The 21,967-nt window shown below is 35.8% G+C and overlaps 3 protein-coding genes across 7 annotated transcripts; 2 read left to right on the top strand and 1 right to left on the bottom strand.

Annotated features, from left to right (window-relative positions):
• The first annotated feature begins 1,699 nt into the window (after positions 1-1,699).
• On the top strand, positions 1,700-10,283 carry LOC132644841 (glycosyltransferase-like KOBITO 1). The gene is made up of 11 exons (XM_060361476.1): positions 1,700-2,134; positions 3,960-4,109; positions 4,411-4,463; positions 5,238-5,346; positions 5,424-5,558; positions 5,680-5,724; positions 6,114-6,301; positions 6,517-6,658; positions 7,867-7,913; positions 8,135-8,222; positions 9,625-10,283. Exons 1-11 carry the CDS (start codon positions 1,781-1,783, stop codon positions 9,907-9,909), a joined length of 1,596 nt encoding a protein of 531 aa, XP_060217459.1. The 5' UTR covers positions 1,700-1,780; the 3' UTR covers positions 9,910-10,283.
• An 895-nt stretch (positions 10,284-11,178) lies between these two features.
• LOC132644840 (uncharacterized) lies at positions 11,179-14,397 on the top strand. Its single transcript, XM_060361475.1, has 2 exons — positions 11,179-11,691; positions 14,105-14,397. The coding sequence occupies exons 1-2, from the start codon at positions 11,431-11,433 to the stop codon at positions 14,234-14,236; spliced, it is 393 nt and encodes a 130-aa protein (XP_060217458.1). The 5' UTR covers positions 11,179-11,430; the 3' UTR covers positions 14,237-14,397.
• Positions 14,398-14,748: 351 nt separating this feature from the next.
• On the bottom strand, positions 14,749-20,377 carry LOC132644839 (pentatricopeptide repeat-containing protein At4g20740). 5 transcript variants are annotated; one of them, XR_009583933.1, is made up of 4 exons: positions 19,847-20,377; positions 17,031-18,783; positions 15,217-16,640; positions 14,749-15,122 (listed from the first exon to the last, which is right to left on the bottom strand). XR_009583933.1 is itself a non-coding variant. In XM_060361473.1 (3 exons), exons 1-2 carry the CDS (start codon positions 20,250-20,252, stop codon positions 17,045-17,047), a joined length of 2,145 nt encoding a protein of 714 aa, XP_060217456.1. In that variant the 5' UTR covers positions 20,253-20,377; the 3' UTR covers positions 14,749-16,640; positions 17,031-17,044. The 5 variants fall into 5 exon arrangements, 2 of the variants coding, with proteins under 2 accessions (XP_060217456.1, XP_060217457.1); XR_009583932.1 differs by having other exon boundaries at positions 14,749-15,089; XR_009583931.1 differs by having other exon boundaries at positions 14,749-15,602; positions 15,977-16,640.
• Positions 20,378-21,967: the final 1,590 nt, after the last annotated feature.

Below are 21,967 nucleotides of genomic sequence, written 5' to 3'. Positions count from 1 at the left end.
TGAAGTGCCGAAGGCCAAAAATTAAAGACCAACGATTTGAGGGACACAAATTAAAGACCACCCCAAGATAGGGGCATTCGTGCGAAAGATCCTGAAGGTTAGTTTGCTATCTTAGCATGATTAATCAAATATATTACTGATACTCATATTCTTATTTCAAAATTTCCTTTTTTTTAATATTATTAAGGCTAATTTTGTCATTTTGAATCCATGTATTGCTAATATCCATTATTATTTCATAATCTATCTCGCGTAAAATGATACATAAATTTTCGTAACTTACTTTATGTGCAGATCATCGCTCCTAAATTTGAACCAAATGATCCTAGTTGTCATAAACTTAGAATCATAGAAAAGTTCTTTTTAGGGATAAGGCATAAAAACACACCTAAACTACTGTGAAATTGTCGATTGCACACCTAAATTATGGGGGTTTCTACCACCCCTGACTTTTAAAATATTATTTACCCCCTCGATTAATATCCTGGTAAAGAAAACAAGTTACAACATACCATGTGCATACACATGCCTATACTAGACAAAACAAAAGTTGTTTTAAGGTCTTATCTCATTTGATTCTTTCAGACCCAAACCGACCTGGCCTCATCGTCTCTCAAGACTCAACCCCTTTACGCGTGGTTGGACTTTCACTTTATTATATGTAGTATATACTTTAATGGAGCATGAGGTCCGATCGGTTTGGGGTCGAATTTATTGGAGCACGAGGTCTAAATTTTCACTTTTGAGACTATGAGTTCCGTTCGGTTCAGACCTAAGGCCATTAAGTCATTTGTTTACATTAAGATCTAAGCACTTATTGGGTCTGAATAGGTCTTAATCATTAAGATCTTGAACATAGTCTTAACATCAAGTATTTTGTATGGATAATTTTTATCACCGGCTCACCCCACCGCCACTCCCACCACCCACCCCCAACCCCCCACCACCACTATCCCAACCCCCTACCCCCACTTACCCACCACCACCGCCCAACCCCACCCTACCACCCACCACACCCCTTACCACCACCCACCCTAAAACCCTACCCACCACCACTACAGAAGCATCTCAACCATTACTAGCAAATATAAATGTTTCATTTTTTTTATCAAATAATATATTTATTTTATTAAATTTGTATTTATATCTAATATTTAGTTACTTTTTTTATTTGAATTGTATATTTATTATGTTTAAATAAATACATTATGCACATTCAGATGTTGAAAAACAGACACTCTTAATCATTCAGTGTTCAGATCTATAGACAACATCTTAATCATTCAGATGTGCATTCAGATTCAGACTTCTCAATCTTAATGAAAACAAATGAGGCCTAAAGTCCTTCCTTTTTGTTTAGTATAGACGTGTGTATGCACATGATATGTTCTAACTTGTTTTATTACCAAGTAATTAGTGAAGTGGTAAATAATACGGAAAGAATAACCTAGGGTGATAGAATCCCCACACAGTTTAGGTGTGTAATAAATTATATTACCATAATTTAAGTGAGTTTTTATTTTATTTTTTATTTTTAAAAGGTTTCACTTGTGGACAATTATTGTGGTAAGTTGGATGTCATATGATGAAGATGTCAAATTTGGAACTTTTGTATCTGTAATAAGATAATACATACATATAAATAAAAATAAATAAATGAGTGGAGTAATTGTAAAGGTAACTAGTACAACAAGAGGGTTCAAATCACAAAAATAAGAAACATAGTTACAACAAACTTGTCACAGATTTCCAAATCTTCACCCCCAAAATTGCTCTTCCAATGGCGGGTCTCTACACCTCTCTCAGACCCCAACCACAATCTTCTTCTTCTTCTTCTTCATCTTCACAACAATCTTTCTTCTCTAAAGTTCTACTCCTCTTAACAATCCTTCCATTATCTTTAGCTTTATTCGCTTTTGTTCTTCAATGGCGTGGTGGTGGAGTTGATGATCCAATTTCAAGATGGTCACCTGAAGAATCTCATAAGTTTCCTGGAATGGATAGTTCTCCTTTAGCAACTGTTGCTCACTCTTCTTCTCAGTCTGATTGTTCTCTTCTTGCCCATACTAATACCCCCTCGTTTCCTTACTATAAAGATTGGAAATTTAAACTTCATCCAGATCTCAGACCCAAGGTTTGATTTTTTTTCTTGTTTTTTTGGTTAATTTAGCTTGTGGGGTTCTTGGATTTTGATTGATCTATAATGGGTTTTTGCTTGTTTAGTGATTTGCATTGTTGGAGTTCGTTATTTAGTTAATTAGGAAATTCTCGTTGGTTTTTCTTTCATTTGCATCTTCTAGCACCTTCCAGCAGTTTTTCTTCTACTACATAACTGAACTCCTCTATTTATTTATAAATTAACTATTTTACCAAGTTAATAGAACTTTATTGACATAAGATTAGCTTCTCTATAGCAATGTTGAATAACATGATTTACCTTCAATAGTTCTCCTTTAGCAACTGTTGTTCACTCTTCTCAGTCGTCTGATTGTTCTCTTCTTGCCAACACTATAAAGACTGTAAATTTAAACTTTATTCAGATCTCAAACCAAAAGGTTTTTTTTTTTTTTTTGGTTTATTTAGCTTGTTGGGTTCTTGGATTTTAATTGATCTTGAATGGGGTTTTGCTTGTTTAGTGATTTGCATTGTTGGTATCTGAAAGTTCATTCCACTTGGGAAATTCTGGCAAATTTTTGTTTCATTTGCATCTTCTAGCACCTTCCAACAAATGAGTAGCTCATAAGTAAATTTTCTTCTACTGCATAACTGAATTCCTCTATTTATTTATAAATTAGCTATTTTACCAAGTAAATAGAACTTTGTTGATATAAGCTTTGTTAATTGTCGACCCAAGGAGTGCATAAGCATCAGAAGTTGTTTTGGTATCAAACCCAAGGTTCAATTTTTTTGTTGTTTTTGGTTTGATTAGCTTGTGGGGTTTTTGGATTTTGATCGATCTTGAATGGGTTTTGCTTGTTTAATGATTTGCATTATTGGTATCCAAAATTCATGCCATTTGTAGCTGGAGTTCGTTATTTAGCTAATTGGGAAATGCTCGCAGTTTTTCTTTCATTTGCATCGTCTAGCCCCTTCCAGCAAACGATTAGCTCTTAAAGCGAAATTTCTTCTACTGCATAACTGAATTCCTCTATTTATTTTTTTCTTTCTTTGTAAATTAAGCATTTTACCAAGTGATAGAACTTTATTGACATAAGATTTGTTAATTGTAGACCCAAAGAAGTGCATAGTTTGCATAAGCAAGAAGCATTAGAAGGACTTATAGGATATACATTATTAATCCAAAATTTCATGTGGATCAGTTGCAGGTTGATCATCCTTGCTTCTCTACCGTACATGCTAAAAAAAAGAAGCTATGTAGGATAAGTGTCTTGATTTTGTGTATTGACATATTGGTTACTTCAGCATTTTTTTCCCCTTTCCATCCAAACACAACAAAATAAGTTCAGTACTCGGATGCTTGTCATGACGGGATGCTTACATTTGATCCAGTGTTCGCGAGGAGTCTTTGAGTATCACTAGAGATTTCTATGCCAATAAAAATTGTTGAAAACTTCTAGTATTAGAAATCTCCAAATTATTGAGTATTGGAGTGAAAGGGCACCAAGTAGAGGTAAATGGATAGTGAGGATTCATATGCTGACCACAACTAGCTTGGGATTGAGTGGTAGTTGTTGTTGTTGTAAATACGAAAAAATAAGTATCAGGAAAACGGTTCCTACAGGCTTTTCCTTTTTGTACTTTCGGCACCTGACCAAAGGAAATCTCCTGAACAAATTTCTTAGTGCAATACTGCAATTGTTTCTGGTTAAGAGTTGATAATTTGCTTTCTTTATACTCGTTCTTGGCCTAACAGAACTAAGTCTTATTTGATGCCAAAACAAGTGTGTTCGGCTTTGCTTATACTATCATCTAACTCTGTCATGTTTCTCCATATGCAGATATGTATTACAACCAGTACATCTGCTGGCCTAGAGCAGATTTTACCGTGGATGTTCTATCATAAAGTAATCGGGGTAACATCATTTTTGCTTTTCGTGGAAGGAAAGGCTGCATCTCCTGATGTTTCTAAAGTCCTTGAATCGATTCCTGTAAGTTCCCCAACATGTATTTACCTTTTCAATGAATTTTAGGATTCATCAATACGACTTTTAAATTATGTGGGGCGAGATTGCAGCCTGTCCTTACCTTACCTTCAATTAGCTCTATCTAGATGGTTTTCAAGGATATCAATCCATTGGACACTCTTATGAAACTTATAATGCAATTTTCATGGCCTTTCACATTTTTGTTAAAGCTTAACTGTACTGGTCCAAATCCAGTTTACCCACTTATTTTAAGGCTCAACTGGCATTTTTCGATTCTCAAACACGGGTTTTGTTTGATCTGCAGGGAGTAAAAGTAATATACAGAACTAGAAAGCTAGAGGAGCAACAAGCGAAAAGGTCTGTCAATTGACATTTTATGATTGTTGTAAGGACTGGCTATAGTTTCTTGTACTTTGTTTATTCGGACTCTAGCCAAATTTGTGAGACACAGTTAACGTTGTAAATTATTTCTTGCCTATTGGCTATAATTGTGTGAGAAACAGTTGGAACTAATTAGACTTACAATTTTTCTTTCTTGATCAGGTAAATGGTTTCATTAACAAAAGGGGAAACTCCCGTATACCAGTAGTATACAAAGGAAGAGAACCTATATCACATATAGGGTAGCTAGAAATATAAGAATTTATTTTGACCATGGAATATTTCTAAAAATATAAGAATTTGTTGATTGGTCTTGGTGAGACTGAAATATAGGAAAAATTAATAAGGGCTACGAGCCTACGATATATCAAAAGATATGTTTTGGTGCTTGACTTTGTTTGTTCTTATGTTCATATTTTCGTTGTTCATATAACTGTAATAATTATTTTGTGTTCAGTTGTGAAAATTGGCTAAACATTTCCTCATCTTTTAAATTAGCATGTCATTTTCTTTATATATGTTTCACTGACATGCATTTTCTATTTTTGATCTGGCTTGATGGGAATGAAATGTGGCCTCCAAATTTCGTTAATGCTTGTACTCTCTGGCATGCATTTTCTAATTTTGATCTGGTTTAATGGGAATGAAATATGGCCTTCAAGTTTCGTTAATGCTTGTATTTTTCATATTTGCACGGCTGACATTGTCTACTTATGTTTCACTGATGTGCTTTTTCTCATTTTGTTCTAGCCGGATTTGGAACGAAACGTGGCTGTCTAGTTTCTTTTATAAACCTTGCAATTACGAGCTCTTTGTGAAGCAATCTCTTAATATGGAGATGGCCATAGTGATGGCAAGGGTATGAACTCTTCTACTATTGCATCGTCCATCATTCTAAATCATAGTTGATGATCCATGTCCATGTTGAAATGTCAGGACGCAGGTATGGATTGGATAATTCATCTAGACACAGATGAGTTAATACACCCGGCAGGTGCTCGAGAATATTCTTTGAGGCAGTTGCTGCTTGACGTGCCTTCAAATGTTGACATGGTTATCTTTCCTAACTATGTAAGTTGGTTGGAAAAAATGTTCCAGGAAACAGCTATTTATGGACATTGTGTTAGTTCTCAGAGCATGATGTTTTCAATTGGAATTGTCATCAAGTGTTTTAATGATTTTAATAATTCAGGAGAGCAGTGTTGAACGAGATGACATCAAGGATCCTTTTACGGAGGTAAACTGAACTGCAATTTATTAATTTATTAGTGAACTGCTCCACATTGTTGTTGATGGGCAAAACTTCTTTGATCATTGTGATATGCTAAGATGCATTAGTATGCTTCTGGTGATTCAGCTACTTAAGTACAGTAAGCAATTGAGTGATAATTTGTCTAATTCTGCAATGTTGCTTCTTTCTATATGTTAATTTTCTGTCATCTGTTTGATTATGACATGGATCATTGAGGTAAATAATGAGAACTCTTATTCTGTTCATGATCAGAATATTTTGAAGTGTTTTTGTCATATTCTGCTGTTTACCGAAGCTATGTGAATTAAGCTTAGCGTATGATCTGAGACTGTTCTTTTCTTTTGTTGCTTTTTCCAATGTACCCATCATAATAGGTGTCAATGTTCAAGAAGAATTATGACCATCTAACGAAGGATACATATTTTGGCATGTATAAAGAAGCAACCCGTGGCAATCCAAATTACTTTTTGACGTATGGCAATGGTAAAGCAGCTGCTCGAATTCAGGACCATCTTCGTCCCAATGGGGCTCATCGATGGCATAATTACATGAAAACTCCAAAGTATGTTTGCCCTCTATAGTCTCTCACATATTAACCTGTCTATTATGCTTTTGGCCCTAAGCTCATGCAAACTTATTGGATGTTAGAGGGACAATTTTCAATTGTTCCATATTTCTGTGTTATCCGGATTGCTGTGAATGTTACAACCTTTTTCCTTGTTGCACTGATATCCTAGATGAAGTCCATCATATTAAATTTTATTCAACATATGACAGGGAGATCAAATTGGAGGAGGCTGCTGTTCTGCATTACACATATTCCAAGTTTTCTGACTTGACTTCAAGGCGAGATAGATGTGGTTGCAAGCCCACAAAGGAGGATGTTAAGAGATGCTTCATGCTGGAATTCGATAGATCTGTGAGTTTATGCTCTTTTCTATTTCTCATTTATAGGTGGAAATTGTGTTGTGTTTACACATTTAATACTGGATGTTGTAATTCCATAGGTTTTACTGTTTCATGGTTGTTGCTGGAGAGGATTTGTTTTATTTCTAACCCGTATTTGGGTCTTCCAATTGTTTTATGCAAGTGGCTATGCTGCTGGTTTTGGGAAAGATGTGATGATGGTGGAAAAGGGAGGGGGTGGGCAAGATGCCAACTTAAATTCATTAGATAAATGCTAAATGTCACGGGCTCTAATCCTGCCATAGACAAAAAACCTGGTATTTAAGTGGAGAAGGGTAGAGGGCAATATCTATATCCACCGAGTTTCTAACCGTGCCTCACTGGCTCTCTGGGAATTCTCGGTTAAAAAAAAAAAAAAAAAAACCCATGACACCTCAGTCTTCTTTACCTCCCCATCCTCCTCCAGTTCCATCTATCATAGCATTAGACAGTTTTTGAAAAGAGGAACTGTGGGAGGTACTCTTTTTTTTTTTTTTTTTGGTACTCATCGTGAGATTTGCTGTTCTAAAAGGCAAAAAGTATAGAATTTCTACCTCTACATATCATCTCATTCCCTCGAAAGTCTGAATGTAGATACTAAAATTGTCTATATTTTTGGCATCACAATCTCCGTCTAATTTCACCTTTGCTCCATCCTTCTTGTACTGACTAAGCTTGCAGCGCCAATATTAGGCACGCCTTAAACAAGTTTGCTAGAGATGTTATGTGGATGTAATAACCAAGTCTTAGCGATGCTGTTGCTGTGACACTGATTGTAGTTATATATATAGTTGTTGCAGCTCGTTAGGAATATATGTGGCAGTATTGTGGTAAAATAAATGACGGAAAAACATTCCTAATAGCATGCTTGCTTTAGATTCTTTTACTCTACCTGTGGTTTGATTTATTTAGGATGAGAAGTTTTTCCTTTTTAAAATTTTGGTGCTCTGGTTGTTGGAGAATCAATCTCAGGCAACATCCATATATTGGTTGCCTTCTAAGATTAAATTTTGAATAAATTGTTCTAATAAAATGTAGTCTTCTTGCTGCTTCTACGGTGAAAAAGATATTATCAGTTGACAGTTTATTGATCTAATGTGAACTATTGTGTTTTATTTTACTTGAGTTTGAAATATGAGCTACTATGCTCAAAGGTGTGATAATATGTTCTATCTTCTGCAGGCATTTATTATTGCTTCAACTGCCACAGAGGATGAGATGTTAAACTGGTAATTTCTAATCTAATAGCAGCTAAATCCAATTAAATCTCGCTCAGCTCCCTTTTGTACCACTGAGTTGGCTTATTGGGCTAGTTATGTGCTTGATTTATTCATCAATGTAGATACTTTGCAGTTCTGAAGCTGCTACATTTTTGCAGTTTCTAGAATCTCATTGAAGATTATATGGTAGTTAATGCTAGTAAAGATTTATATTCCTTTTCCTTGGTCAGGTATCGTGAACATGTGGTATGGACTGACAAAACGGTGAACCTGAAACTGTTGAGGAAAGGCATTTTAACTCGTATTTATGCTCCCATGGTAAGCCTGGACAACCTGACTTTGGAAATCTTCTTTTTTGGGTCCAAAAGTGCAATTTCCTGAATAGGAAAAAAAAGAGGAGGTTAAGCTAGGGAAAGAGTCTGAACAAAACCGATGTATATGTCACCTTAGAAGAACATCCTCTTGTCACATTATAAGTCCTTAGAGCACAAGAATAGTGTAGCCTTTGAAATGAGTACATATCTCTAGCATCAATTTCGGTCAGAACCATGCAAAGGTGAAGAAAGTATGTCCTAGATACTCCCTCCGGATCAAAAAAAGAGTCCACTTAGCCATTTACACACCCCTTAAGAAAATACTAACTCTTAGACAAAAATAGGTAATTTGACTAAACTACCCCTAATTAAATAGGCATTGGGATTTGATCATATAACACTTAATAGGGGCAAATCTGGAAAAATAAGGTTAATTCTTTCTTGATTTGATAAGTGGACACTTTTTTTGACCCAAGAAAAAAAGCTAAGTGGACTCTTTTTTTGATCCGGAGGGAGTATCATTTATAATGATAAAAAGAATATTCTATATATCATTTATTGTCTCTAGATAGGCATTGCTCGGGAAGAATCTAAGTTGTGGGAGGACATCTTGGAGAACTAATTCTCGAAGGATGGTCTAGTCAGTGATAGAGAAGCTAAGGCACACTTGAGTCAGCATGTCAGGGTTTTACATAAGCTAAAAAGAAATAGAAGAGTTGTTTAGGAACAATGTAAAATGATGTCAGAAGTAATAAAATATTTTCTCGATTCTATTATATGTCTAGAGAGAGAGAGGGAGGGAGAGAGAGAGAGAGAGAGAAACTGTCTCTCAGAAAGGTTAGGGATAGAAGTGCTCCCAGGGCTTTTATTTAGGGGTAAAGACACAACACAGGATGTGTGGATTGGGCATACATACATCTCAAGTTCAAACCTTGTCTTTGACACAAAACGTGGTATTTAAGTGGGACTACGAAGCGGGCCCATGCTCCCTCGAGTTCTGAACCTGTGAGGAGAATTAGGATTGGACCAACTAAGTCCCCTGGGACTTTTAGGTTATAAAAGTTAGGGATGAAATAGAAAATGAGTGTGCAACAATTGTAAAATGAAAAGGTTTATGGCCATGGAAAAAAAAAAGATTTATGGCCATGGCAAGTCCAATCCAGCCATGAAATGACAATTTTTGAAGTCCCCTGAATATGGAGGAAGAGTTAGTGTTAGGGAAATGTAGATCCTTCTGTCATCTGCTTCAGCAATCTGTTTGTCTGTATTCCGGTAAGACAATGCCCGCACTTCATTTTCTTGAGATGGTCACGATCTGTGTGTTTCCCTAAAACGTCAGAAACATCTTTATAACTCATTCCAATGATAGCCGTGTATGCTCATTCTTTTCTATTTTGTGTATACAGGTTATTGTCCAAGGTTTGAGGGAGAGTGGTGTTTTCAGTTCTATTGTTTCATCTGCTCAAGAATATCTATCAAAGGACAAATTTTTGGCATCCTTTGAAAGTAGCAATTCAACCAAGGCTGCTGCCTCGGAGTCACTTCCTTTGAGAAAGATTGGTAGAATTCAACATTCTCAAGCTGCCAGAAGAGTTTTAGAGGAAAATGCTTCCCACTTTGAATTTCATGAAGAAGCCGTTCCCCCACGGCCACCCCCAGGCATAGATGCAGATGTCATAACTGAAGCATAATTGTTCTCCTTTCATGGCTTCTGCTGCTTTCTTCTGTCAACTTGATGGAGTGGATGACGAACATTGAATGTCTTCGTTTGTATCAGAGTGTAATATAGCTAAAGTAGTAAGCTAGCAGATTCATGGGCAGGGGTTCATTCTTGCTTCGGTTTTATGGTTATTCCCGATCATTACCCAAGCGGAGGTGTAGATTTATGTTGAAATATAAGAGAAGAAACATACAGATTTGAGTTGGGGGGAGGGTGGAGAATTTGGAAGGACATTTTGTTTCCAGAGCTCCATTATATGATATGGAGATGAGGGGGTTATTCTTAATGTATAGTAATTGGACCTCTAACGAGTTGGTTATTTTGAGGCTCTTACTTTCTGAATCACATGCTGTAGAATTGCTGATTACTGAGATCATTTCTTAACTTAAATCCAGGGATTCGGATCACAATAAAGGCTTGAAAAAGTGAATAAAATTACTAAAAGAAGTGTTGGAAAATTTCGTCCTGTCGAAGCATTCATAAAAAGGTATGATTTCTAAAACTTGTATGAAGAGCGGGAAATGATAATGGAAGGAACGGATTGGTAAATTATCTCTAACATAAAATCCTTTATAATGGTTAGAGAAAATACTTTCGACATAACTTATGCATTGTTACCATATAAGAAAAACAATCCCCGCATAGCATTCATATTAAGTTATGTGACAATCTAATAGAATGTTGTAGTAAAAATACGTGTATTAACAATGCGGTAGTTAAAAGTTTTTAAAGACAAGAAAGTCCTTAAAACAAGTAGTCTTGCGTAACAATTTTTTTTTTTTTAAATAATTATTTGTCCATGTTTAACGATTGCTACATTAGTAATTACGCATAGAATTCACTTATTATTCGTCAAATAAACTGTCCTTGCATTATAATCCGGCATAACTAGCATTGAACGAACAGCCCTTAAGTGCATGTTTGCCATATGGGTAAGATGAGGAGTTCATGTTAGAGTATTACATGAATGGTAGAATTAAAGTCATTTTTTATTAACCCGTCTAAATTTAAATGAGTTGAACTATAATTTTTTTCCCACTTGACTCAACAGGTCGAATTCAAAATGACTCATCAAATTAGCAGATCCGAATAATATAAATCTGACAAGCCAAAATGTAATCCAAACCTAATTTACAAAATTAAATAGAAAGATTAAAAATTATGTAAATTTGAAAAAAATTTAAGTTAATACTTTAAGAAAAGTACATAAGCTTTCAAATATATTATTTTAAAAAAAAAAAAAAAAGAAGGAGTGGGAGATAGAGTCATCGATTGTTATTTGATTCATCCCATTTGAGCCAAGTAAATTATGGATGGACTTAGTTTTGATTAATTTGCTGATTTTTACAATTTATTTTGATCGAATTTGCTGATTTAGCACTTGTGGAGTTGTTTAGAGGAGAAACAAGGCATACCTTTTGAGCAATTGCCTAAGATAGAAGGAAATTTGAGAAAGCAAAATAAACGATAACGAACAGAAAACCAATCAGTAATGGCGGGTATGATACTCTCGTCTGCTACTTTCCTTAGATTGAACGAGCCCCAACAACAGCAACAGCTTCTTGTGGGTTCTTCTTCACGAAATACTCAATTGAAGAAGAGAAGAGGCATATCGGTGGTGACACGGGCAGGAGGTGGAATAAGTTCAAGCAGTTATGTATTTGCTTTAGTATTCCCACTTTCACTCCTTGCTATCACCATCTTCACTTCTGCCCGTATTGCTGATACCCTCGACCAGAAATTCCTCGAAGAGGTATACTACTTACTTTTTCTCCCCTAGTCCTTTAATTTTTGTAGCTACTCTCAATTCGACCCAATTTTTAACTGAATAAATATAGGACATTAATTAGTTCACCTTCTTTTTTAGAAAAAAGAAAATTTAGACCCTGACAAAACAACTTCTCAGCTTAAAATGCATTAAGAGTGTCTCCGTATTAGTAGTTAGTCCCAACCTTCATTTCCTATGGAAGTGGAGTAAAGGAAAATTGTGGGACCAAGTGCTATTATATTATGTTATTGTTTTGATTTTGTTACTCACATCAGCATTTTTATTGGGTTTGGATTATTTCTTGAGCGGAGGGAGGGGTTTGATGGAATTTCAAGTCTAGCTGAATTTTTTTCTTTCGGACTAGGCTATTCATTTTCTATTCAATGCAAAGAAAATTTAGTGCTGATTTGTTCTGTTAGATTTGTATTAGTTGCCTGTATTTAGGACATCCGTCCAGTTAACGTTTCATGGGAGAGGTTGGAGGTTTTATTCAATAACTAGAGTGGTATAGTATGGTGGAGGAGAATTATTTGCTTTTACTGGTGAGATAGATTTGGTCTGTAGAGTGGGGAAAAGAGGGGTCGGGGCGTAGTGGAGGACTAGCAGATAGAAGTGGGCTGGGACGAGGAAGGGAGCTTGTTAGATTAGGTTATAAATATATTGCCATTTGCCAGAAAAGATGCTGGCGCTCGAGGCTATATTAAATCCGCTAAAGCTAAGCAGGTTTATTATTAGCTATGTTGCTCAGACTCTTCAAAAATGCTGATGGATGTGTGTCGGATCCTCCAAAAATGTGTGACATCATTTTTGGAAAGTTCGAGCAACATAGATTATTAGCATGACAATGCAAATGCTACTGGACAAGCTTAGGTGGGTTTTGTTTAAGAGTTGGCGAATTCAGTTCTTGCAAAATATAAAACAAACACCACCTTCAGACAAACAATTCTTGGTTGACAGTATGCTGATATGGGCAATCTTCTGTTACTGTAATCTTTTCATTATCAGACTGTTTGTTTTCCAGCATGGATCATGCTACTTGATTGCTATGGGAGCAACATTAGGGATTTTCCCCTCAATTGGAATTGTTGCTACATAAGAGTCAAAGCCTTTTAGCACAGTTTGTGAAGTACCATGGCATCAGTAATGCCTTTGACAAGAAGCCAACAGGGCTAAATTGATCCTACATGATTAGCAATGTCATTGTATCAAGAGATCATGCTAAGCAAATGAATATTGAGCGAAGTGAGCATAACTTGATGTCTTTAACTTTTGGAGAATGTCTGCTAGGAGGAAACTGAGAATAATTTGGCTCTACTAAGTCAATTTAGGTTAGACAGATATTTGCTGCATGAGGAAACTAGAGCTATATATGGCAAAGCTTCATTCAATTTGCACCTATAAAATTTGAATTTTCAAACACTTTATGTAGGAGGCAGTATGTGTAAAACTAATAAGAATGATCATTTTTAGGGGATACATTCACTCCATGCTATGGATAAACTAGGCTTTCAACAACATAATCCACCTTCCGGATGCTTGGCCATAGAATAGATCGATCTAGTTCCCATTCTTCTATGGTGCTTTCGCTTCATATTTCCGATAGATGAGAAGTAGTGAAGGGGCTGACGTCTATATTTTTATTATGGAGTGTTCATGAGTTGACTAACTTGTTTCTATTTGAAAGAATAATGTATTTATGCTTGTATCTCCCTAGACATTACATCCCAGCAGTAAAGGGATGTTGTGCGCATGTGTACTTAGAAATTGGTGGTTTGTTATAAATCATATAATCACAAGAGACATATCTTTGGCACATATACATCGTGTGATCAAATGGGACATCAGAGGACATCAGAGTTTAATGATTTTACAGATCCAGATGAGTATAAAATTGGAGGTGGAAGAAAAAGAAGAAACATATCAATCATTAAGAAACTCAAATGGTGTCGTGTCCTTTAATTACAGCTGAATTCATGTAAGAAACACATACATATGCAGCACGCGAACAAACATGTATGCACCCATTATAAGCTACCAGAAAAACAATATACTGATAAAATGTTCCCTTGTGAATTTCGTTCACATCATGTGATGAAAATTTTGCTTTTCAGTTATTTGTGCCCTATCTTGGTCATTGTTACTTTGCACTTGGAGTCATTGGATTGTATTTTTGAGCAGTACATTTCAAATTCATTCCATTTTCTTTTGGGTTGCTGGGGTATCACACTTATGGATACTTCTTCTGGCCTTTTAACTTTGATATACGCAACAATTAAAGAGAAAGAAATGGGATTATTGTGAAGTAATTCATATTGTCAGACTTCCAGAGGAAATCGCTGCGTGCGCATTATAAAATTTTGATTCTGATTGTACTTGACTTCTCTTGTTGGATTGACAGGTTGCAGTGAATGAAACAATAAGGGAAGGTGAGGAAGATGATGGCAGCGCGGTCACTCCGTTAGAGGAAAAACCTGCAACTCCTCGCACACGCAATCGACCCAAACGGGAAGTCGAACCTTCATCTAAGTAGTCTTCATTTGTATAGGTGAAACAACAATCTACAGAGTGGTTTCTTGGTCCAATTTGGCATAATTGGCTACGAAAATGTCTTTATTCAGCAACACTTTTATTACGTTCTGTGATCTAATTTGAAATGTAACAGTATGTGTATGAAGAGCTATTTTTGTTTTACCAAGATATTGCCAACTTCGCATACCTAACATAGTCGACATGAACTAGCTTTGGCTTGAATAGTAGTACTAATCGTAACTGATACAGTGATGTAATTTCTGCTGGACCTGCATTTCCATTCATTTTGCTTTGGTCTTTTATGCACAGTTCTTTATTGTTCCGTACTCTTGCCTTTTTTTTTCCCCCTTTTCATTTTGGTCTTTCTTTGGATGTCTTTCTCTTGCACATGAGCTGCTTCACTTTACCATCTTGTTTTCAGTGGTATCATCAGTCTAATTTTCATTTACTTCTAAAAAAGGAGTGCAAGAGATGTGAGAAAACCTGCTAATGAAAAACTTACAGAGCAGAAACTTCTAACTATGAACCATCAGTTAATCTTTTAAAACAAAATCTTCAAATATATTGTTGAAAACCAGCCAATGCTAGCTGTATGTCGCTTTGCATATACAGCATCAATCAAAATCTGCATTAACATTATCATGATATAAATCAATATTATCGACAAGCCGCTCAGCGAAACTATATTTATCTCATCCTCAATTGAAGTTAAGGAAAAAAATATTTATTACTTATTGTTACAAGAATCAGACTGAATCAGCAGATCCTCCTTTTTGCAATTGCACATTTACACTCCCTTTCAAAACGACTACTAGCATCGTCCATGATGTTGTTCTTGAAACATCATCCATGTCCTATGATCCGTTAATATCCAAAGGTCAATTAACCTTCTCCAGAAAAGCAAAGGAACAAGTGAACCTATAAATCTCCGAACCAGGAAAATAACAAAAAGCAAGCAAATACTTGCGAATCTTCTCTTACCATGTCATTCAGCTTGCGCTTCAATACTGTTAAACCATTCCCACATCACTAAACAAAAAGATGCGCTCTCTCTCTCTCTCTCTCTCCCGCGATCCACATAGTAACACAGAGAGAAAGAACACAGATACGTCCATGTAAATGTTTTCATCTGGTGGACCATATACTTCAGCATGGAGCTGCCAGTTTCTGAATAAGCTCATCTTCCAACTTCAAGTTGCAAAGTAAAAATATCTGTTCATACTAGGTGTAGATCAACAGATGACACCCAACTAGAATATTTCCCACTGAACATGTCTCAGCGGGGAAATGGTCCAAGAGGAGCCGAGGAACCCTTGGCAGTAAATCCACAAAAATTGTTTGAGAATGATCATCTTTTCTGCAAAATCCTGCAGCAAATTCAAATGGATAGATTGTCTTTATAAGAAGTAAATACTTGGAAAGAAGAATTCTCCTCTTGCCAAGACAAACATGAGATATATTCCTTAGCTGTGCATTTGGATGTAAACCTTATTGTGATATGCTGTGGCCTGTAAGACAGACAAAGACATGAAAAACTTAAGCAACTTCTTTTACTCATCTGGTATTCCCCCGAAACCTAGTGATTCTCAGGCCAACCTTTCAGTAGAGAGTGAAAACCTCAAGCCTTCACATTTTACAAATGAAATAAGCTGACAGTAGTGCTTGGCCACTGACCAGCCAATTTCACTCTTTTAATATAACCAAAAGCCAATTTAGCAAACTGGTTGTTAGATAGTGCTACCTTAGCAGAAGTCATCAATGGCTCTGCTAGACGGGATTCCATGGCAGGGTCATAAGCCAGCTGAGTGCCAAATCAACTTCTTCATTTCCTATGTCAGGAAACCAAGGCAAGACGGAAACTAAAGAGAAAGTATAGTATGGAGTCCCCAAGGGGATGATCTAGTGCTTAAGGCATAGGAGTAATAACTTGCAGACCCTAGGTCTGAATCTTAACTACAACACTTGGTGTTACTCTATCAGCTCCACCCTTGGTGATCAAGATACCTCGGCAACTTGTGCTTGTTAGCTGGACAAGCTGTGTGGTAGATTAGTCAAGTTGACCCTTACAACACCGATGTTAAAGAAAAGTACAAGAATGGAAGACAAGAGGGAAATAAGAGACTCAAAAATTAAAATGTTATCCATCTTCGCCAATTCCATTCCTTGAAACAAATAAAGGGAAATTTAGGTTCATTTCCCTTCTTTCCTCTAGTCTCCAGACAAAGGGTCAGCTTTTTCTTTTTGCCATGAAAAGTTTGATTCAGTTAGCAATGAATTGCTCAATCTCTAGATGGGCAAAGTTAAAAAGCATCGGAGTAGTCTTTCAACTCTCAAAGAAAATATGCACTTTAAATCTTCTAGTGCAACAGATGGACCCCTCCAACAACTATGGATAGAAACTGTACCTGCAAAGTTGAAGTAGCATTTGTGGGAAACAGTAAAAAATCTTAAGTGCCACTTGTTTGATGTTTTCCAAAAATTAGGTTTCCGAAATCAGTCTGAGTGTTTGGAAAAAGTGTTTGTTTGACCTGATTTTGCAAAATAAATTTTGAAGATCTCCAAACTTAGTTTCTCAAATCTTTCAAAAACTCAGAAACTCCAAAAACTAGATTTCGAAAGATTGGAAAATTAAGTTTGGAAATATTTAAGAAAATTTATCTTTTTTCCCTTTTTTGTAAAAAAGTCCAAACCAGAACAACTTTTCCAAAAAAATAAAAAAAATAAATTGCAAACTCAAGTTCATATCACATACAAGTTAAAAGATGCAAAGGATTAACATTTTTATGATTTATTACCTAGGTTGATTTTTTCAACCCGCTAAAAGAGTAGACCCCTTCGCTTTTAACTTTGATTCCAGACCAAAAAACTTCACTCCAGACAACACCAAGTCTGCTGTCTTCTTCTTCATGTGGTCAATAAGCATCTCATCATAAACAACTACGTCGGCTTCAGTAAGATGTTTCCGCTTTCTCATATTTGCAAAAAATTTCCGTGCTTCTTCAATTGTTCCATGTTTGCACATGCCAGAAATTACAGCACAATATACAGCATTATCAGGAGAATAGCCCTCTTCTAGCAATTCATCTAGAACTTTCATTACCTTCTCAGCATCATTCATTTTACAGATATGAATAATAGTGAGAATATACTTAAACTCAATAGGCCCACTCGCCACATTGCCTAGGCAGTCACGAATTAGCATCATTGCTGGATCGATCTCTCCTATTTTGCAAAGCCCTTTGACAAGAGAACGATATGCCGCAACTGAAGGAACCAAAGACATCTCTTTAATTCTGTTATAGCACGTACATGCCTCCTGTACATCTCCTACCTCTACAAAACACTGGATGGCATTGCTATAACTTGATGAATCTGACTCATAATCTGAATTTCTCAATTCAGAGAACAATGTGAGTGCCTTGTTCACCTCGCCACGCTTATAGAGAGCCTCCATAAGAATGTTATATATTGGAACACCACAATAATCTTTTTCTTTCAAATATCCAAAGATTTCTAAAGCAATCATAATCCTATCATCCTTCTCTACCATACATGTGAAGAATTTGGATAAATCATCACTAATGCAATAACCCAATCGCTGCAGTTCCTCAAACAATTTGCAAATTTCATCCATTCTCTTTGACTCTGCATAAGACACCAATATGGGCCTCACAGTGGAAAAGTCAGGACGAAGATCTTCTTGAACTGTGATCTGGAAAAGTTTATAGGCCCTATCTATCCGTTTTGCATTGCAGAAACCTTCAATAAGAGAATTATAGATTGCCAAATCAGCCCTATATCCCGAGTCCATCAGATCTTTAAGCAAATCACAAGCTAAACCAACTTTTCCATTTGCAACAAACGATTCAATCAAAGATCCATAAATCCCCCTATCTATTAAAGAATTCTTTTGTTTCATTTCCTTGAACAACTCATAGCCTTTGTCAACCTGATTATTTTTACACAAACCAGCAATAAAAGTTGAATAAGCAATAACATCGGGTTCAACTGCATCCCGCTCCATCTCCTTCCAAACCCTTGAACAACCATCCAAGTTCCGCTCTGCAACCAATATCTTTACCATTGCTGTATAAGCAAACACATCTGGTTTGCAAAGATTCCCTCTCATCCGACCCAAAAGCTCAAACACTTCATCCATTCGTCCTAACTTGCATAGACCCTTTATCAAGATCATGAAAGTCATACTTTCCTCTACCAACCCATCCTTCTTGAAATCATCATAAACTGACATAGCCAAGTCCAAATGATTGGTTTTAACCAAAGCATCCATTAGTTTGTTATACAGAAAAAGTCTTGGTTTTACCCCAAATTTTTTCATTTTCTCATACACATAGTATACTCTAAGACCCCTGTTAGCATCACCATGCATTCTGATTAAGATCTCAAATTGTTTCTCACTAGGCGGCTTTCCTTGCATATGCATCAGCTCAGGAACCTGATCAGCTGTCCGAAATTGATTCGCCCGATTCAGACCATAAGCAAAGGCATTGTAACAAGCGAAATCATGCCTATAACCTTTTTGCTTTCCTGTTAAGATACATTATAAGAATAAGAAGATACACATATACAAGCACAACACTGATCATTATTCGTTTGTCTACTGATTTTGCTCCCTTCAAACACTAACAAAATGCATAATCTTGGACTTAATCTTTTATATATAGAAAAATTTGAGGCATAACATCTGTCGAAAGATCAAAACCCTGACAATTGTGGTGTTTGATTGCCTCAAAATCACACGATTGCATCTATATTCTCTCAGTCCCACAAAAATCTTCTCTTTTTCATTTTCTTGGGGTCATGTTGACCCATTTTAAGACTAAAATCTGAAAAATAATAATCAGCAATTCAACAACTGCACAAAATTATTATAAGTATGCATCTTTTAATGTCATAAATATAATGATGTTGCTCTAATATCACTGTCGCCGTGAAACAGAGTAAGTGCTTAAATAGTACAGATTTAATATATATCTTCAATATAGAATATAAATATACAAAAAAGAAGTGCTTAGCACAACAAGATGTAACTTTTGATGAAATAAGTGAGATATCATTAACAAAAGCATCCAGAAGATGCAAAGGTTACAAAGGAGAGAGAACTATCATCCCAAAATATAAAGGACAAAAGCTATTGTAAGACTAAAGAGCTGATGAATTCCAACAAGGAGTCAGGGTTATATCCAGGGATAAAATTAACACAGCTAAAAAGATACTCCCTCCATCCCAATTTAAGTGTCTTATTGTCCATTGTGATCTGTCCCAAAAAGAGTGTCTCTTTCAATATTTTGTAAGTTAGACAATTCAAACAAACCACAAGATTCAAATGACATTTTAGTACATTACACACATCTTTAATTTAGAACCATAAGATTCAAAAGTCTCTTTTTCTTACTTAAAAACAATTAAATTGGGACAGAGGAAGTAAAACTTTTCTTTTTGATTGGTTAAAAAGATAAACTTACAAGTTGCAACTTTTCCCGTTTCAAAGTGAACACAACACATTCAACAGTCTTGGATAACATATTAATTTCCCGGAAAAAAGAAAAAAAAAACAATTCTTGATTAAAAAGGGTGAAGTTTGTTATACCAGCCCAATAGAAGAACTTGGAGGAAATTTTAGGATCAAGATTAGGATGCTTGAGAACTTCAGCTACAAGCTTAGGTGTAACCCTTCGTAAGCGATTAAGGTCAGCCAAAAGTGGTGCACCCCAACTCCCGTGCTTCCTAAATGAATCAACTATATACCTACCAATTGGTGATAAGCGTTGAGCCAAAGAGAAAAATTCCTGAGATGGGTCTCTTGATTTTGGACCAGAAACTCCATCGGGGTCCCATTTTTGGAGCTGAAAATCACTTTGGGTAGTCGAAGATGGTGAGTTTTTGGTTGGGTTAATGGTTTGGCGATTGGAGAAAAGCCCACCTTGTACTGTGGGACGATGTTGAGTTGGTTTACGGTGGCCGTAGAAGAAGTATGGTTTGGATTGGGGCGCCATTTTGAATTTGTCTCCAAGTTTTTTTTTCTTTAAATGAAAGCGGCTGTGTTTGTATGAACAACTTCGGCCATATTGATGTGCTCGTGGAGTTGTTTTGGATTTTGCGTCCTTCAAGACTGGGAAAGCTCCAGCTTAACTCTTTTACCCTTTGTTCTTGTTTTAAATATTATTTATTATTGTGATGTCTATCTTTAGGAGAAATATTAGGGTTAGTGATTTTGGGATCAAGTCATTTTTTTTCTATAACTATAGAAGTTCCTTCATTGTAAATCAATACCTAACAAGAGAAATAAAGATATCTCCTCTCTTCTCTCTTTCACCACAATATTCTTCTTGCTTGCTTTATTATTTTATAACACGTTATCAGCACGAGTCTCTAGCCAATTGAAAAATTAGACAATATTATAAAACCGCCGAGTGTTTTTCTGTCCGCTACCTAGCAATTACAAAGCTTTGAATTGTAAAATGAAAAAAGGTGAAATTTTGCATCTTTAGGTAAAGATGCAAATAAATACATATAGCTAATGATAAGAAGGGTGAACCAGTACAAGGGATATGGCAGCCGCCATCACAGTTTGGTTTTAATCAGTTTTCAAGTTTGTTTTACGCTTTGGCAGCCCAGGTACGTCCTTAATATTATGTTACTGCATGTCAAAGGACTTCAATATTTCCCCTTATAATGAGTTGCTTAAAGGTACTGTTAGATACATCTACTATTTGTATTCATTCATGTTAATCATGAAGATTTAATTACTTTTGTGAAAGGTGAAAATGCAATTACTCGGATATTCAATATTTACAATATTTAAATCATGTTTTTACTTGATAATTTTATATTTATGCATGTGATTACCAGAAGTGACAATATTTCTTAAGTCACGTTATGAATAAATTTATTTATGTCTACAACCACTGTTGACACCCAATTTTGTCCCGCCTCTCCTCCGAAATACCTATTTACGCTTTTAATATTTTTAGAAAAATTAAAATATATATATTTATTTTTTACTATAATTATTAGTCTCTTATCAATATCGGCATTTCATTATTCTATACAGTTACTAGCCATTATTATTATTATTATTATTATTATTATTATTATTACTATTATTATTATTATTCACATCTTTATCATTTCAGCACATTTTACCAGCTTACGCACACGCATCGCATTTATCTTTGCATAATTAAATAATAGTATTTATTTTACTGGGGATTTTCGAAATATTATTGCACGGCTATTACAACGCCATTTTTTATCTGAGCATTAATGATTGCATGTCTTATATCGAGTAATATTTTAACACAAGTTATTTAAATAGGTCTTTTATTTAAAATGTAGTAGCCCAACCAACTCATACTATTTTCGGATCAATACACAAAATCAGTCCACATTTTTAAATTTACTAGCCCATTGTTAATTCATCCCAACCCAAGTCAAAGCCCAATCAACAACATTATTTTCGGACTAGCCCATTATCACTTAAAATAAAATCTAGCCCATTCATTTAATACCAGTCCAAAAGAAATTGATCCAGCCCACAAATTTCGGATCCGACCCGGTCCAGCCCATCCCTTATTTTTCCTTTAACCCTAAATCCCTAATCCCCTTCATTTTTCGTTTTCTCCTTCGTCTCCTCTCTTCTTTTTCCCCCTTTCCCTTTTCCGCCGCTCCTTCCCCACCACGCCGCCGCTCCTCTCTTGTCATCATCCCC

This window comes from Lycium barbarum, chromosome 6 (genome assembly GCF_019175385.1).
Source record: "Lycium barbarum isolate Lr01 chromosome 6, ASM1917538v2, whole genome shotgun sequence".
NCBI classification, from domain to species: domain Eukaryota; kingdom Viridiplantae; phylum Streptophyta; class Magnoliopsida; order Solanales; family Solanaceae; genus Lycium; species Lycium barbarum.
The sequence above is the reverse complement of the archived record's forward strand: the minus strand, read 5'-3'. Positions and strand labels throughout refer to the sequence as shown.